The following is a 17,862-nucleotide window of genomic DNA, read 5'->3' on the forward strand; positions in this document are numbered from 1 at the left end:
ACGACTTTTTATGCACAAAGACACATAGAATGGTCTTGAATGGAACCTATGGTTCATATTCCATCCGTAGAGTCATGTTGCCATATAATTAATCTTCTTGTTTTGTCTCTCTAATTCTTTTGCTTCCGCTTGAGCGTTTTGAGGTCTGTTGGGTGAGGAATAAGAAAATGCCATATATTTCTAAAAAAATTTATTGATGTGTCTATTCACTCGCTCTAGTCATCATTCTCAATCCTACCGTTCCAATGATGCCCCGAACCAATAAGATGCAATTATGCCCTTTGATTTGACAAGAGAATGGAATTAGTCTACACAAAAGATCCACCCACCTATTTCCTCTACTTTCACCCAGGAATTACACATAGCAGAATGGCTACTGTCAATCACATGATACGGTACAACTTGTCGTAATTTACTCTCACAACACGCTGAACCAAACACTTGATTAGTCAGACACAAGTCATAGTAAAACTTGATTAGTCTCACAGCCACAGTCTACAGCAGCTGATCATCATCCACTCCATTTCATTCCATTCCATTCCATTTCGTCCAGTGGAGCAGTAAAACAATACGCCGCCGCCCCCGTTATAAATAGCCGGCGACACCAAACCCGTATGGCCGTATGCTCCTGGTTCTCTTTCTCTTCCCCCTTGGAGTCACCAACCTTTCCTCAGCCCTAGCCGCCCGCCGACTCGTAAACCCTAGCCGCTAGCGAGCGATGCAGCCCACGGCACGGGAAATGCAGGCCATGGCCGCCGCCGGCCAGATCTCCCTCGACGACCTCCGCGCGGCCGCCGGTGCAGTCGGCGGCGAGCACGACGACTTCCTCGACCAGATGCTCGGCGTCCTGCCGCCGTCGGCGTGGTCCGACCTGTCCGCCGCGGCCGGCGAGAAGGCGCCGGAGGGCGGCGCGCAGGGGGAAGGGATGCAGCACCAGCAGCAGTTCGGTGGGGGGTTGTACGACGAGTCCGCGCTGTTGGCGTCGCGGCTCCGGCAGCACCAGATCAGCGGCGGCCCAGGCGGCGGCGGCGCGGAGGCAGCAGCGGCCAAGCAGATGGTGATGCAGCAGTTGGCCGATCTGAGGCAGGGCCAGCACATGATGCTCCAGGGCATGGGCCACTCGACGGCCGGCGGCGGGGACGGCGGCCTGCTCCTCCCGCTCTCCCTCGGCAGCGGCGGATCGAGCGGCGACGTGCAGGCGCTGCTGAAAGCCGCCGCTAATTCCTCCGTACTGCTCCATCGCGTTCTTCGCTCAAATCCACTTGCTGCCTTTTTTCTTTCCCCCGTCAAGAATCTATATTTTTTTGCAAAAAGTTCGCAATTTTATTCGGTGTTTGTTCCAGGGAGGAGAAGCCGCCGGCGTCTTCGGCAGCCGTTTCGCCGGATCGCTCCAGCAGCAACAGCAGCAGCAACATTTCCAGCCGCATCCGCAGGTTTTCAAGATCAACAAACCACACACCTACACGCCTTGCTTCAAACACATGGGAGCCACTCTCTAATCTCTAAACACGTACGGTTCTTGATTCTTGCAGCAGCAAACAGCGCCGATGCCGAGCCAGGGCTTCGGCGGAGGAGCGTCGGGTGGCGCGTCGCAACCACAGGCCGGGGCGTCGGGGGGCGCGGCGCCGCCGCCCAGGCAGCGCGTGCGGGCGAGGCGCGGCCAGGCTACCGACCCACACAGCATCGCGGAGCGGGTGAGCTACGCGACGACGCTCCTTCTCCTCTCCCTAATTGCCCTTCTGCGTTTGCTATTAGTCACGTCGACTAGTTAATTGTCAATTGGGTGAATAATCAGCGGCGGCAGTTGCTAATCAGCGCCCGTGTCTGCTCTGCTGTTGTTTGCTCGATTTGGATTGTTCTCCGCTCCGGCTCCCAACCACTATTCCTTTGTCCGTTTCTTTGTTCTCATATTCTTGTCGCCGGCGAAGTGCTTCTAACTTGTTCGTCGGTCCAATCGTCGTCTCCGTTTTGCAGCTCCGGAGAGAGAGGATCGCGGAGAGGATGAAGGCCCTGCAAGAGCTGGTGCCCAACGCCAACAAGGTGAGCACAGAACTCCTCGAGGTTGCATGCAAGCTTTGAGAAGAGAGAGGAAGATTACAAACGCCTAGGGCTTTGGTTGTTGGGAGATGCCGCCAATAAAGGTTCCACCAATCACTCGTAGTGAGTTTGTGCCGAGGGAAATGGGGGATTAAACAATGGCACGCCGCAGCTTTATTGGAGTTCTGTGTTCAGTGCCATGCCCGGGCGTAGAGAGGAGTAGGATCGGAGGCAGTCGTCAGATTGAGCTGTGCGGAGGTGGCGAGAGGTGTGGCCGGTGGCGGGCGCGCGTGCGGGGCACATTTACCCGCACGTTGGCCTACTTGACCAGCACCGTGCTCCCTCGGCGACCGCGCAGCGCAGGGGCATGGCATGGCTTTTCTCCTCCTGGACTTCTTTCCCATGTCTCGCGCGGCGCCTCTTCCGAAGAGGGAGAGTCTAGCTTTAACGCTTCCTTTTCAGCTGTCCATCCTCCCTTTTGATCTTCGCGCTCACTGATCGCGCTGCGTGTTTTTCGTTTTCTTTTGGAATGGCTGCATGCGCAGACGGACAAGGCGTCGATGCTGGACGAGATCATCGACTACGTCAAGTTCCTGCAGCTCCAAGTCAAGGCAAGCATGAAATGTTGAGCTTGTAGCGGTAGCAGTACGAGTGAAGCGATGTTGTTGATGAAGTTGCTGACATGTAATCTGCGTACGTGTCCGTGTTTACCAAACCACGCAGGTGCTGAGCATGAGCCGGTTAGGTGGCGCCGCTGCCGTCGCGCCGCTCGTGGCCGACATGTCCTCGGAGGTAACTCTCTCTCTCTCTCCCCCCTCGCCCTCCGACTTGGATACGAGTGACATGCATGCAGCTTCTCTCTTTCCCCTGCCTAGCTTCTTCTCTCTCCCCAACTTTTCCCGCACTCGAAAGAATCGGCGGGATGTGAACAAACTTTTCAGTGCCGCGGCTGTGGTGGCTACTGCCACGCCACAGTACCCCGCGTGCCGCCGCGCGAAATGACGCGGCTGCCCCCGCGCGCGAGCACCACCGGTCCACCGCTGCGCTACGTACAGGCGTGCCTGCGTCTCTGACCCGGCCCTGCGCTGTGGGCCATGTGTTTTGTGCGTGTGCAGGGGCGAGGAGGCGGCGCGGCGGCGGCGGCGGGGAGCGACGGCCTGGCGGTGACGGAGCAGCAGGTTGCCAAGCTGATGGAGGAGGACATGGGCACCGCCATGCAGTACCTGCAGGGGAAGGGCCTCTGCCTCATGCCCGTCTCCCTCGCCTCCGCCATCTCCTCCGCGGCGTGCCACATGCGCCCGCCGGTCCCGGCGGGGCTCGGCGTCGGCGCCGTGGCGCACCACATGGCGGCCGCCATGCGCTTGTCGGGCATGAACGGTGGCGCCGACGCAGCCGCCGTGCCGGCCTCGCCGAGCATGTCCGTGATCACGGCGCAGTCGGCCATGGCCAACGGCGCCGGCGAGGGCTCTCACTCGCAGCAACAGCAGCAGCCCAAGGACGCCGCCTCCGTGTCCAAGCCGTGAGCCCTCGACGACGGCCGCCGTCTCACAAGCGGTGCAACACCAGACGACCTCAGGGTCCACGTTGAACATCGGCCGGTCTCGTGGTCTCGCTCGCTTCGACTCCTCCTGGGAATCGTGTCCTCCCTGATGGGCCCACTAGACACCCTACGCGGCCCACGGGACCCATCGTACTGCAGTAGCAGCAGCAGCCCACGGGCTCTCCTTTTTCTTATTTCCTTTTTATTTTCTAGTGTAATCATATTTCTTTCTGTTCTATATTATTCCAGTTTGTTGTTTATTCAAGTAAATATTAATCCAGGGCTGGTTCTTCTCATCTTCTGGCTTTGTGCCAGCTTTACCCTCTCTTTTCCCTCCATCCGCATCAACTTTTTTCCCTCCTTTTTTCCAGCCTTTGCTTGGCGCGCCTTTTTGTTTAATTTACACTCAAGTTTGTCCTTTGCGGTTGGATGGGGAATTTGGTCTCCCTGCTTTGGCTACTAACCCATTCTTTTTTTTTTCAATTTTTATTCTTTTTTTTTTCATAGTGTAGAACAAATTGTGCTGGTATTCTAAGCAGGGTTAGAGGCCTGGATGGATAGATATGATGATGCTTTGGAATCTTAGATTGGTGATTAATATTTCTTCTGAATGATCATCCAAAAGGCAGTTCGACTCAAAACGTTTGGAACCTATATACGGGAGGAATAAAAAATAAACAAAAAGGCGGAGACAAATAAACTGAGAGCGGATTTGCCACTAACTACTATGATGTGATATTTTTATTTGATGGTGCGGACCAATGGTTCCAGAAATTACAACGGCCTGAACCACATTGTTTTAGAAATTATACTACCTCCATTCTATTTTAATATTATTTTAGCCTTTGGCATGCAATTCCTGCCACATAACTTGTGAACAAAGAATTTGTTTCCTAAGCACAAACGCATTACCGGCATTAGGTAGCAGCTAATTCTCGCAAAAATCGTTATACAAACATAAGAACGAGTTCACCTTGTGTTTAACCTAAGTGGACTTATCCGAAGGTGGTATGGTTAGTACATGACTGCTTGTCTTTGTAATTCGATTTTACATTGGTTTTTTCATTACCAACTAAATATAATCATATCTTTCGCAAGATTACAACAGTTAATTCTTACTTACGACTTTATTAGCTATGTATGTAGCACCGGTAGTGATTACTATAAAAATAGTCATTACTGCCGATTCATAAACTATAGTACTGCCGATTATTGGACCGGTAGTGATTCTACCAATTGATATACTTATCACTGCCAGTTTTAATTATGAATCGGTAATGATACTCAATCCAGGAGGAAAATTAAATTTAAACAGTCAAACAATAATTTAACCAAGCTTTATATTACTAATCTCCAGAATTATTAGTTTATATCACACTATATAATTAATTTACCAATAATTCCTAACTCAATCATTATTGTATACCAAAAACAAAAGACAGCTGCACGCTCAAAAGAACCCTAAACCCACACACGCGTCTACCACTTGGGGTCAGTCACGACGACAAAGAAATAGTAGCCGTCATCCTCGTCGTCGCCATCGTGGTACATGGCTTCCTCCCACATGCCGACCTCCTCCTCCTTGAAGATTTATCTAGCTCCTAAGTATGATTTTAGTAATTAATAACAAGATATATAGACTAACGATTGTATTGAGAATTGTTAATAGGTTGTTTCATATGTGATGCATGGAGGATTGAACATGGATTCATTAAGAAATGTCATGTGATCAAGATAGATGCATCAAGATAAATGAGCTTTAGGTAATACTCATAAGATGAAGGAGAAGCTCAAGAAAATTGACGATAAGCGTGAAGGCTAAGTCACTTGTGGAGATTAATTGACTAAATATATGAGATTGTCAATTAGGTTTTATAGACTAATTCATGGACTATGTGCTTTAGAGTGAGTGGGGTAAGGTTCTATACGAAGATTGACAATAAAAGTGAATATCAAGTTACTTGTGAAGATTAAGTGACATAAGATATAAAGTTATCAATTAGATTTTATAGAATAACCCATGTACTTTGTGCTTGAGAGTGAGTTGGATTATGTTTCACAAAAATGCATGAGTTGAATTGAGATATTCAATATGCCAAGTTGGAAGGACAAGATTAGTGGATAACTTATGTGCTTGATGCTTGCGATTCATATTTTGGTGATGAATCAGATAAAGATAATGTGAGAAGAGAAGTCTTCCACGCTTAGTGCATGGGAAACAATCAAGTGAACTTTATCAAACTTCTAGAAGATCAAGAGAGGATCGAGATTGGAAGCGAGGATAAACATCATCATCAAGCTCAAGTGAAGAGTTAATGATGAGCCTTAAAGAGCTATGAGAAACATCAGGGCTTGGATGATGTGTTCATCAAGTCCAAATGGGATTGCTCAAGAAAAATGTATAATTAAAATATGTTTTCTAGTTTTACCTGTCTCAAGAAATTTGATGGGAGACTGGGTTATAATATCTATAGCCGTACTATCAAGAGAGGCTGTCGAAAGTGTTGCTCGATCGTTGTGTCGAGTGCTCAAACCTTGTACTTAGTGTGGGATAGGTTTGTGTTGAAAGTTTGTTTTACGAGTCCGGGGTATCTAAAAAGTGTTTTATATTTAACCCTTTTCTATTGACGGGATTAGTGTCAAAATGTGGTTGTGGTCAAGCCTTAATGGTGTTTGGCATTTTTTCATGTGGTACCTAGTTTAATCTTGGGGGATTAAGTTTTGTACAATTAGTGGAAGTGTCCAAATCAGTTTACGGAGTGTTTCTAATTTTGATCCAATGAAGTTGAGATCATTAATTCAGTAGAAATGTGTAACCCTATTAATAAGCTTTTCATAGAGTCCAAGATCATCGAAATTGGACATAGGGACCAAAAGTTATCGGTATTTTTCAGAGGATTAACTGTGCTAATTTTGAATATTCCGGTGTGACTTTGGATAATCTGATGTATCAGAACCTCCAATTTTAAGAAACATGAGGCTCTCGATTTGAGTTGGTTTTTGAATCGGATGTTCCAATATGTTGTTTTTACCAGATCTAATCGTTGGGATTCAAAGGAGCGGATGCTCCGATCTAGGGATTGGATGTTCTGATTAGTGCAGAGTCTTTTCAACGGCTAGTTTTTCAGAGTGGGGTATGTGGGGTATAAATACGCTTTTGCCTCATTGCGTGGGCGCAAGTCTTCGGAGAGGTTTGAAGGTGTTTACTTGGTGCTTGAAAAGGCTTGAGAGGTGTTAGAACTTAGTTATTCCACCTTTGAGTGCTCTCTTTCTCTCTTTAAGATTGCTTTGTGATATTCGAGGCATTGGTGGCTTAGTGAGTAGAGTGGTGCCTTGGTGGCCCATGATTGGCGTATTAGTTGCATATGTTTGAGCACTTGGTGTTGATCGTGCGTGAGTTCGAGAGTTTATTACTCTTGGAGATCACCATCTCCTAGACGGTTTGGTGGTAGATTACCAGCGATCTTCTCAAGTGAAGATTGTGAGGAGACCCTAAAGTGGCAGAAGAACTCACCATATCCAGAGTGGAGGAAGAGTTGGCCATAGTGGAGACGAGGAGTACAGTTGTGCAACCTCGTGAGGAAAATGGTTGAAAGAGAACTGGCTCCAGTGTGACCAAGCTTCCTCAACAGAAATATAGGATATCGGTGGATATCGGAACTTCGATAACAAATTATTTGTCCTCGTATTTTCTTACTCTTGTGCATTACATTAATTTTATTGCTTGTATGCGCATTGAGTTAACTTTGTGAGATTCAATCTAGCTATATATATATATATATATATATATATATATATATATATATATATATATATATATATATATATATATATATATATTGCTCACTAGTTGAGCGTAACATATTTTGTTTTTTCACTTGTGAAAAATCCGTTAGTTTATTTTCGCTACAAATTTAGATTAACTATTGAACAAGGGGATGAACTTTTGCAAAGACACCTATTCACCCCCCTCTAGGTGATATAGGTGATATCATTATCCTTTCACTCCTTTTCTTCCTCTTCCTCATCCGAGCTTTGGAGCCTCTTCGCCTTCGGTTTGTTGAGGAAGTAGTCCCAAATGTCATCCTCAAAGCGGGGGGGGGGGGGGGGGGGGCGTTGATCTAACGGAGTCCGAGGACTACACCTCGTAATGCCGCGAGTGTGGGTGTGGGTGGCGTTTTCGGAGATGGTTGCGGCGGTAGAGTGGCTGGAGTGGGAGAAGTTTGTGGGTAATTTATCACGGTGATGGTGGTGGCGATAGAGGGGAGAAGGCGAAAGAGATCGAGTGTGAGAGCAAGAGTGATTGAGATTAGTGATTGAGTAAAATATAAAGGAGTTTGGGAGAAGCTGAGCAGGTGGGAGCTAAAATTTGTACTATTTTTGGGCGATCACTGTTGCTTTATAAATACAGTCGATAATCGGTTATTAAAAGTACGTCTTTTTATGAACTGGTATCACTGTTAAATCGTGTTATGAATCGACAGTGATAAGTTAATTATCATTGCCGATTTGTGTTATTAATCGGTGATTCGTAACCAGAACTTGAAGTGGTAAGCACTATCATTGCTAGTAACCAGCGGTTCATAACAAGAACCGATAGTGGTAAGCACTATCACTGTAGTTCTTGCTAGCTCAACTTTTTATGTGCACATTAAGCTTACCAACCTGCAATGATATATTGTCGTTGTTGATTATTGTTGAACCATAAGTGAAAGAGAGTAGGGATAACCCTTTTTAGTAGTGCTACAATACATAGGGCAAAGTCTTATCAGTAAGTAGCAATAGACACGAAATTATACATATCTCTCGGCTACTCATGTTTTGTCCTCATCCCATTACAATGGTTGTTGCTTGTGCATTAGTAGTAACTAGCGGGGTGTCCTGCACAATTGTGTAGCTAGTATTAAGAATCTAATTGTGTATGTATTGTTATATCATTCTAGTTTTATCATCAGTTCGTACTTTACCTTACCATCGCTTTCTTTCTGTATCACTACTATGCCTGCTACTTGATAGATATAATTCGAACATGATCCTACCTTAACAACATTTTCATTTTCTCGGGCACTATATCATCATTTATTTGCTCTATCCATATAGATTATGCTCTATATACACTTATTCTTGTTTTTCTGTGCTATTCCAATCGAACAACTTTTGTTTGCTCTAGAAGGTCACACTCCATCATCTACACGGACTGCGCCATTCCATGTCGTCTTCCTAGAGCCGCGAACTTGAGCTACATGATTAAAAGCCAGTGCAACAGAGCCCGTATTCTCCTATACCGGTTCACTCACGTGTCCTACTCTGTAGATTAATGGCTCTATTGGCGTTCCTTGTCGTTGCCAAGGGATGCGATTCCGCCATCAATGATCTGTGGGATACGTTTTACTCTGTCGTCTGGCTGATACTGTGACCTTGATCTACGAGGTCCAAGCCTAGTGCAACAATGCATGTATCCTCCCCTACCGATCCTTGTCTTCGTCGATGTCGGTGGCCATACAAGTCATTGGGCTTCTCTTTTTCGTTGCATTCGCCTCTATTATTCAGCATTGGATATGCGGTCTGATCTTGTCTCCCATTTTAACACCACTACTCTTTTGTGACATCCTTAGCATCAATGTCTTTCCATCCAAAACCCATCTCCTTTCGTTCCTACAAAGCAGGCAACAACGTCAGTAGTTAACCACCATCCCGTGCTACGTCATCCAGTAGGGAGACATAATATGTTACATTGTTTCTCTTTCTTTGAACGAACACTTATTTTTTTTCATGATTTAAATATATCGGTCATCCTCTTGTATCAGGTCTTTTCTCTCTTTCTTTCTTTTTACATCACTTCTTGTATCGAGCTATGATTCTATTTTTTTCTTTCTTTTTTATTAGCTTTACATTGAAAGATTATTTGAATTGCAACTGTGAAGTCTTAAATGCATATAGGGTTCAACGAACTTATACATTAATTAAATTATGTTGTCTTTTGTTACGGGCATTTGGCTTAATTTTTTTATTAATGGCAAAGGTGGGTAGTATAGAAGCAAAAATAGAGGGTATTTTGGGTTTATTTTCCATAATGGCAGTAGTTGGTAATATCGAAGCAGATGTAGTGGTATTTTTTGTTTATTTTTTATAATGGCGGTGGTGGGTAATTTATAAACATGTATAGAGACACTTTGCTTTCTTTTTTCTTTGATTAACATAGTATTGTCTAGGCTTCGAAAGCGAAGGAGTATGCTTCTTTTGCTAGTTAATTACTAGTATAATAGATTTGTATAATGGCGCTACAAACTCTGTTTAGGAGGTGTTTGGATATAACAAATATTGTAGTTTTGTAAACCATAGAATTGTCAAAACTATGGTCTTTTTGGAGTTTTGGAAACTTCAACCATGATTTTTTTTTCTAAACTGTATTGTGTGAATATGGTTTCTAAATATATAGTTACTCACTTCGTCTCAAAATAGATAATGTTTTAGGCTCTTCTACAATATTCAAAATATATGTCGTTCTACAATTTTGAGATAATTTTAACCTAATTTTTTCAGTTTTACCTAACTTGTTTCCCAATGCAAACCTTATTTCCTATGAAATGATTGGTATTAAAAGGTGGTAAGATGATCATTTTATTTTTCACCTTAATACTTATATTTAATTTTAAAATATCATTTTTTTTTATACGAAGGGAGTGCTTAATATCATGGTCTTTAAAACTACAGCATGCAAACTGACCCTTACTGACGAAAGTAGGTGACGTTTTCAGGGAGAGATGGACCGGAACCATGCGTGGGTACAAATATTCTTAAGATCACCGATCATTTGGATCTCGGAAAAGACACACGTGAGAAAGTGGAATCCAAGTGTTCCTCAGCATGCTCCTCGATCCGGATCATCAATTTCTAATGAGATGCAGCTAGCTTCACGTGTTCTGACAAATCAGACTATATCGATATCATGATTGTTGACGAGATTGAACACTTGTATATATCATCCCGTTGACGTTTTTCCGGCAGATAGTATCCTGCAGGTTGACGAAGGGTCCGAAGTCTGCAGCACGCACAGCTGCCAGCAGCTAGATTCACGTACGAGCTCCAGCTTTCTACGTTGAATTTCACACAACAAATCAGCGCACTAACGCACGGCCATGCGGCTAAAGCTACCGACCGAGACGTGTGGTCGATCTACACCGGCGAAGTCAATTCATGCATGATACGCCTGCGCATACGTCGATTTCGGGGTCGACCGGGGTGCAAAAACGGCAAAAGTCGCCCTTGCAGCCTCAAAATGTATGGGCGTGTCTTTCGTTCCCCGTGCCTATACCGACTGCAGTTTTGCTGGATCCGGATCTCCTGACTTTAGAGGAGCGAAGTCACGGGAGAACTAAAATATGGGATGATGAAATACCACGTAGCAACAGTACTGTAGCGACAGCAACAGATTTTACTGTTTATAATGTACTGTAGCATTTAAGATTTTATCTGTTGCTGTACGATCTAACGGTACATAATAATTTGAAGTCACTGACTTCGCTCTTTGGTAAAGTTAGGAGATCCTTTGCTATACTCACTCCACGAGCCACTAACTGCTTCTGTTTTTTTTAGTCTATACAAAGTTAAATTTATTTTTCTGACACATCGGAAAATGTGTCCGTTTATATATTCGTGGGGTTTACCATGGTATCTATTTTTTCGAGATTAGAAAGTATTTTTGTCTATTTGTTTGTAGGGTTAACTTGGGTGTTTTTTTCATGTGTTGGAAAAAAATTCCTTATCTCATAGAGCTAGTAATGAAGCATCCAGCGGCCACAAAAACATGTATTTGGACATTGATCCTTAAAATGCAATGTTGAACGTATATATTTGTTGCAATCTATTTACAAAGCCTATGTCATCTCTAATCAGTGGCAGAGCCAAGATTTAATCAGTGAGTGTGCCTGTTGGAATTTTTTTAATTCAATATACAAGTATAAAATTCGTTAAGAGTATAATATAAATATATTAAAAATTCACAAGTAAAACTAGATTAAGATTTGACTCTAAAACTTTCAAATTGCTTTGAGAAATTACAGCTAATTAGTTGCTATTATCTGAACCACTACCAGCTAAGGATCTAACAAATTGAACATTTAAGATATCAGCTGTTTGAAGTCCTTATCTAATGAGGTAATAGATGTTTCTGTAAATCTTATTTTGGCAGCACAATACAATATCAGTGTAAGTAGTAGTAGATACTAACACAAAATACTGCATAATAAGAAAAAGAAAGAGCCAACGATTATTCTAAAGAAACATAGAAGGATAAACGGAGATCAGCAAACACCTTAAACTTTTAAAATTTCAGATAATAATTGAAAAACAACAGAGTATACCTAAGAATACTAGATCATTTACTAGAATACCAATCAATCCCTTCTAGTTCTGGTGGTTCTTGTTCTTGTCTTGAGTTTGCGGCCAAAGCTTTGCGGAGAGAACTGAAAACAACTGGCAACACGAGCAGACGAACCCCACTGGCGTAAGTATCCGCGTCTTCGTGTCAACAGCAGGGACGCCGGCAACCGCGCGTGCGCGCACCCGCCGCCGCTAGTCACCAGAGCCTAGAGGGATGAGGCAGCCCGAATGCTACACGCGTGCGTGCCTGCCTGCTACTGGCTGCCAAGTGCCACGCGCTCACGCCAACGCAGTGACCGCGTCGTGCTCATCAGCTCGTGGTTGTGGGTGGTTGCTTGCTACCGCCGGCCGCCAAGGCACACTGCTTTACTGCGATAGGTTTTTGAGGCGCTTTCCTAGTGTACATGGTATGTGGGTCTTGGACTTTGCAAATAGCCTGCTAAGAGTTGGTCCAAAGTAAAATAAAGAACTAATCCTTATTGAACTTTCTGAAATTATGGTGTGTCTAGGCACACCGTGCACCCTCTAACTCCGCCCCTGTCTTTAATCAATCGAAAATGATATTGATGCCCAAAATTTAGATAGTTTCGTTGAAGTATCCTAATGCCACATTTTTTTCTCTATGGAAAAGGCTAGACGATCGAGTTCCATCATGCACCTGGTTTTATAATGAAGACCAGCTTATAACAGTTTTCAGCAGAAGTGGTCCCAAGCTTTGAAAGGCTGCCAACAAGTGGAAGAATATCGAGTGCTCCCAAGCCTTGAAAAAGCACAAAATAGTCACGAAAAATTTCCAAAAAATTCCTATCTTGCTTGTTGCCCTTGTATGTGTCTCGTGTTTTTCTGCTGTCCCCCCTATGTTGTCAGTAATGCTGCTGTAATATGTGGTTATGCCACAACTTATCAATGAATCGTGTGTTTAGTTAGATGTACGAGTCCGAGTTTGCATGGTTGTCCAAGACGAGATTTTTGTCCCCACATTTAGTTGGTTGAATCGAATTAAACCAATCTGAACAGAATGGTACATATTCCAGGAATATAATTCATCCTGATGTTAAATGGTCCTATGCCTGAAAATCAGTCGAACGACCGTGTATAGGTTCTGTGAATTTCGTTAATCACTTACAGTCACTAATAATTAGTGAATCAGTGCTTATTAATGATTTTTAGTTAAATGTTAGTTACAATTAGATGTTATTAACTATAACTAATTATTATTGAGGTATTTAGTGATAATTGTTGACAACTTAAGTTATGATTAACTAAAATTAGTAATGATTAGTACCAATTAGCATAGTTTATTGATAATAATAAATATAAAAACTATTATTTCTATAAAATAATCAAGTTTTATATGGATATAATACATGACTTTTAAGCACCTAAACATGTTCTCGTATCATCCCTGACAATAATTCCAGGATATACCAGTTGAGGGGCGCGTGAACAACGCTTGTGGTGTATGTTTGTTTGCGTGTGTGATGAACTCAAGAACACATGAGTTATTCAAGTTCAGACCTCTCGAAGTATGACAGCCCTACGTCCTGTGTATTTCGTTATCAGAGTTTGTAAACTGGTTACAGATGAGTTTTCACGACTTCTCCTTCTCTGTCCCCCTACAAATCGGGTCCTCCTCTCTTTATATACTAGAGAGAATGAGAATTTACAAGTGGACTCTGTTTAGCAGACTCATATCTGTCTAGATATTCTACTCTTGAATCATTATCATAAAAAACTAAGTGATCCTAACTTGCTTTGAGAGCTCCGCATACCTATCCATCCATGGAACACCACCCTTTGTGGACCACGAACGCCATATTCTCATATCATCGTATATATCTAACCAAACAAACTATTTATACTATCTTATCTAATATCATCTTATCCTATTTAACTTTGTTGAATCAACCCAACGCTACCAAAAATTCAGGTGTGGATGCTCTCCCTGCGTGACCCTAAAAAAAAAAACCAAAACAATTTAGCGAAGCAGAATATGCTACGATTGAGCATGCCACAATACTTTAACTCAAACGACGACTTGTAAAGGAAAAACAAAGTCTGATATTGTGATTCCCTGGTATTTGCCACCTTTTTTTTACCCGTTTTCGGTAGAATTCTTGAAGTTAGCACACCCTACTTCACCCGTGGTTTTTAATATTTTTTATTAGCCCTAGTACAACACATTCAGTATGCACACACTCACACCACTACACGCGTATTTACTGAAGACCGAAGATGCGAAGCTTGTAGATTGATTAAGTCATCGCATATATCTCGTTGTTAACGGTAACGTCGCCTGTCACTGAAAGAAATTTTACTTTTATAAGATACACAATGAGCAAATGTGAGGTTTAATTTCTGATAGGTAGAAGATACAATTATCTCCACTAACCACCCCAACCAAGCATTTTTTGACCATTTGCATGACGTTTCAAGGCTTGAGGAGTTGAGGTAACACATAGCATGGGAGCACTCACTACTACACAATAGACGTTCTAGAAACAGTTTTTGACTACCATTTTTTGAAACCGATAGTACGCAACGGGTAGTAATAGTCAAATTATTATCACTGTCGGCTGTTGTCTACCAGTAATATTGGTATTTTCAAGAGAAAAAAAATCTAGGGCATCGCTCGGCCTCCACATCAGCTCCGCCACAGCTCGCTAGCACCCACTACTACTCAAGCTCGCCGGCGAGGCACCTCATCACCCCATAGCTTGTATTACACACACAATCGCCGAGCTCGAGCCACCCTCCCAAAAGCATCTCCACATTATACACGGTTGTCATGGAAGCCGAGAAGCGCACGACCGCCATGGAGGAGAGGAGACCATGGAAGAGGTCGCACCCGTGCCAAAGCCTCACACCTCCTGCTCCTCCGCTCGCTTCACCCCAGAACTAGTTGCCATAGATCTTGCCCTCACCCTCCGGCTTGGACCCGCCACACGCGTATGATGAGAGGAAGCCTCACCGGATCTTTGAGGAGGGCGGTGAGGGTGGCGGCCGTGAGCTCAGGAGGAGGGATGGGAGGTGGGTGGTGCTCGGGACAAGGGATGGGAGGTGGGTGGCAGCAGCAGTGAGCGAGCGAGAGGAGACAGAGAGGAGTGAGGATGGGACTGTGGCTCTCAGACTTAGATTTTTTTAGGGGACAGGACGAGCGGACGTAAACGTGAAACAAATGTGGATTCCATACAAATTTTGGATCCAGTCCTATGTTTCACTGTCGATTACTAATAAAAACTGATGGTGATACTATCACTGTCGGTTTTTAATTCGAACCGGCAGTGATAATGCTAGTGATTTTCTTACTAACTGGTAGTAATACGATTATCACTATCAGATTTAGATGATTCGACAGTGATGAGATAATATATAGGACTATTTTTTACTAGTGATGGGATATTTTCCTTGTCTACGTAAGATAGTCTCTCCCAAAACTCTTGGTTTAGGGTAAGCTCTCTCCCGGGGTCCGTTGACCACCCCACTAGAACCACCATGGCCGCAGCAGATCACCATCCAAAGCCTCCATTGTCAAAGGGTGTAATCATCACACGATGGAGTGCGGAGAAAGTCAGTCGTCACTCGTCTGTCGGCTACATAATGCGGGGTTGCGTAACCCGTACTCCGCATCCCGTCGACATACACCTTAATCGCGACAAGGCCAGGAAATGGTTGATTAGTATCTGGATTAACTCAGTTTATTCGATCACAAGCGTAATTAGCACGTAAGTACGTATGCTCCCGCCTTTCTCTGGAGCGATCTCGCCATTAGGTGAAGCTACAGTACCTGACCCAAGTGTACTGTCAGTATAAAGAATAAAATCCCAATTATTAATAATTTAATTTCATTTTTATACATAAATTAGTTTTAACCATATGAACTGCTTAAACACATATAGGTTAAAATATGCACTCGGGTTTTAGAGCTCCCCTGACCATGACGATGAGCTAGCGCCCCAATGCAAGTCTACCCGCCGCCGGTAATGCGCATTTGCTCAGGTGATTAATCGTTAACCAAATGTTTTACTAATAATGCAGGGCGTGATCAGTTCTGGTCTACGTCGCTAGCAGCTCCGATCGATCGCAGTCGCAGCTGCAGGCCTGTGGCTTTTGGTGGAAACGATGATGGCGACGGCCGATGAGGATGCATGTGTGACAGTGCGAGGCAGCTTTCAGTGTACCATTTCTGCCCCTTGAAAATTTTACTAGCTTTTCCTACTCTCTCGTCGAATCTTCTCTCACGCGAGGTCCGCAGCTAGCGTGCCAACACTTGGACCACGAACCGCAGAGGTTGGTGAACGGCTAAAAGCAATGCAAGCGAGTGGTTTGCTTTCACACTGGTTTTTCTACCCTCAATCATTCTATGGGTTGCGAAATATGAGATCAACCTAAGATCCTGTTATTATATCCTCCGTATAATCAAAGTCAATTTTTAATTGTATTGTCCAGCTTAATTTTTTTCAGAAACGGCAGGAGCACTGTTGGGACCAATTAAGAGAGAAATAGAGTGTATTTACGTGAGCAAACTAAAAACATTCATCCTAAATAGCAGTTAGAAAAGAAGCCATGATATATCTGCCCCTGCGGCAATCTCTACAATCCAGTCACGGGAGCACGAAACGCGTCACGCGCGTCCTCAGCGAAATGGAAGTAACCACCGTGAGGAAGTAAATCATACCACTATTGCCATCCAACCGTCTCCACGAAGCGCCCACCCGCCTCCCACCGTCCTTGCCCTGCACGGCTGCCCGCATCCAAGGTAAGGCCGGCATTGACGACACCGAGGTAGAGCCCCTGCACCGTGCGTCAAAACCGTCCCAACACGGCGGCTTCGGTGGGCGGCCGGTGCATGCTGATCGAGTGGTTTGGCTCGGAAGGATGGGGCTCTTTCAGGCGGTCATGATGCCCTGCTTGGACGCGAGTTCCGCCGCTGAGTCGGCGCTACAAAAACTAAGCCGCCTAGCACGCTGGTCACTGATCCCGACGCGATTGGAGTACGGTTTAGGAGTGACTCCAAACTATCGTGTAAGATTTTTTGGCCCATCCCAAGGTTTTTTGTTCGCTGTGCAAATTTGCATCGACCATTCTTCTAGATTTTGTGGCCCAGGCAACCTCGAGGACTCGAGATTATGGACATTCCGTCGCATTTGCGGTATTTTTTTGGAACTTCTATACACTTGTGAGCTATTTTATTTTGTGTTTATAGTCAAATGCTCATCGATGTGATTATCTAGATTCGTGCAGCAAACTCCTCCCCCACACCAGTTAGTACAACTCGCCTCTATTCAATTTTTTTGTATTTTCCTCGATCCGCTTGCCCTTTTTCTGACCAAAGAGAGAGACTCGGAGGGGGAGTTTGCTAGAGCGTCTCTTTCAGCTCCGGTGATTTCCCCGTCAGACCTAGTGCGATGATTTTTTCGGTGATTTTGTGGATTCCGCTCTTCTATCTGGTATGTTCTTCGCATAATCCCTTTGCTCTACTGTTACCAGGGGGACTAGAGCACAGGCACAGGCACACCACTTATGTAGAGTGAACCTGCGGCGATTGTAATTTCAAGAATTATGAGCAACACTTCTGGAGCCCCCATTTCGTCCGAGTTGATGGGGAGCAGCAGCTTTAGGGTTGGTCCTCTTCTACATGTCACCTTATCTTGTTCCATTTCCTCTCGTTTTCGATGCTGAGATCTAAATCTCGTGTTTCTTCTCTATGTTTCAAATTTGTTCTGTTTTTGTGATGATTTAGTGGGGAATTTTTTGGTTTGCGATGAGATTTGAGGTCAATAGTTGTATCCTGCGCGTTCTGGGGTTTGGGTTTTGATTTGATTTGTCTATTTCCTCCTATCAAACGGGACTCGTCAGCCTTGAGCTTTTTTCGGTAAATTTGCCAATGTGTTCGGCCGCTG

At 44.3% G+C, this 17,862-nt stretch overlaps 1 protein-coding gene across 2 annotated transcripts; it reads left to right on the forward strand.

Moving 5' to 3' along the window:
- The first annotated feature begins 364 nt into the window (after positions 1-364).
- On the forward strand, positions 365-3,873 carry LOC133902219 (bHLH transcription factor RHL1-like). Of its 2 annotated transcripts, none has more exons than XM_062343824.1 (7): positions 365-1,228; positions 1,344-1,433; positions 1,533-1,694; positions 1,975-2,040; positions 2,583-2,648; positions 2,761-2,829; positions 3,153-3,873. In XM_062343824.1, exons 1-7 carry the CDS (start codon positions 719-721, stop codon positions 3,558-3,560), a joined length of 1,371 nt encoding a protein of 456 aa, XP_062199808.1. In that variant the 5' UTR covers positions 365-718; the 3' UTR covers positions 3,561-3,873. The 2 variants fall into 2 exon arrangements, with proteins under 2 accessions (XP_062199808.1, XP_062199809.1); XM_062343825.1 differs by having other exon boundaries at positions 1,536-1,694.
- The last annotated feature ends 13,989 nt before the right edge of the window (positions 3,874-17,862 follow it).

The sequence above is a fragment of the Phragmites australis genome, chromosome 20 (assembly GCF_958298935.1).
Source record: "Phragmites australis chromosome 20, lpPhrAust1.1, whole genome shotgun sequence".
Lineage (NCBI taxonomy): Eukaryota > Viridiplantae > Streptophyta > Magnoliopsida > Poales > Poaceae > Phragmites > Phragmites australis.

Bases quoted from the DNA above. Each gene is read 5' to 3' on its own strand.
- LOC133902219 (XM_062343824.1), top strand. From the start codon at position 719: ATGCAGCCCACGGCACGGGAAATGCAGGCCATGGCCGCCGCCGGCCAG. The intron at 2,649-2,760 runs GCAAGCATGAAA...CAAACCACGCAG, and splicing joins TCCTGCAGCTCCAAGTCAAG to GTGCTGAGCATGAGCCGGTT. The intron at 2,830-3,152 runs GTAACTCTCTCT...GTGCGTGTGCAG, and splicing joins TGGCCGACATGTCCTCGGAG to GGGCGAGGAGGCGGCGCGGC.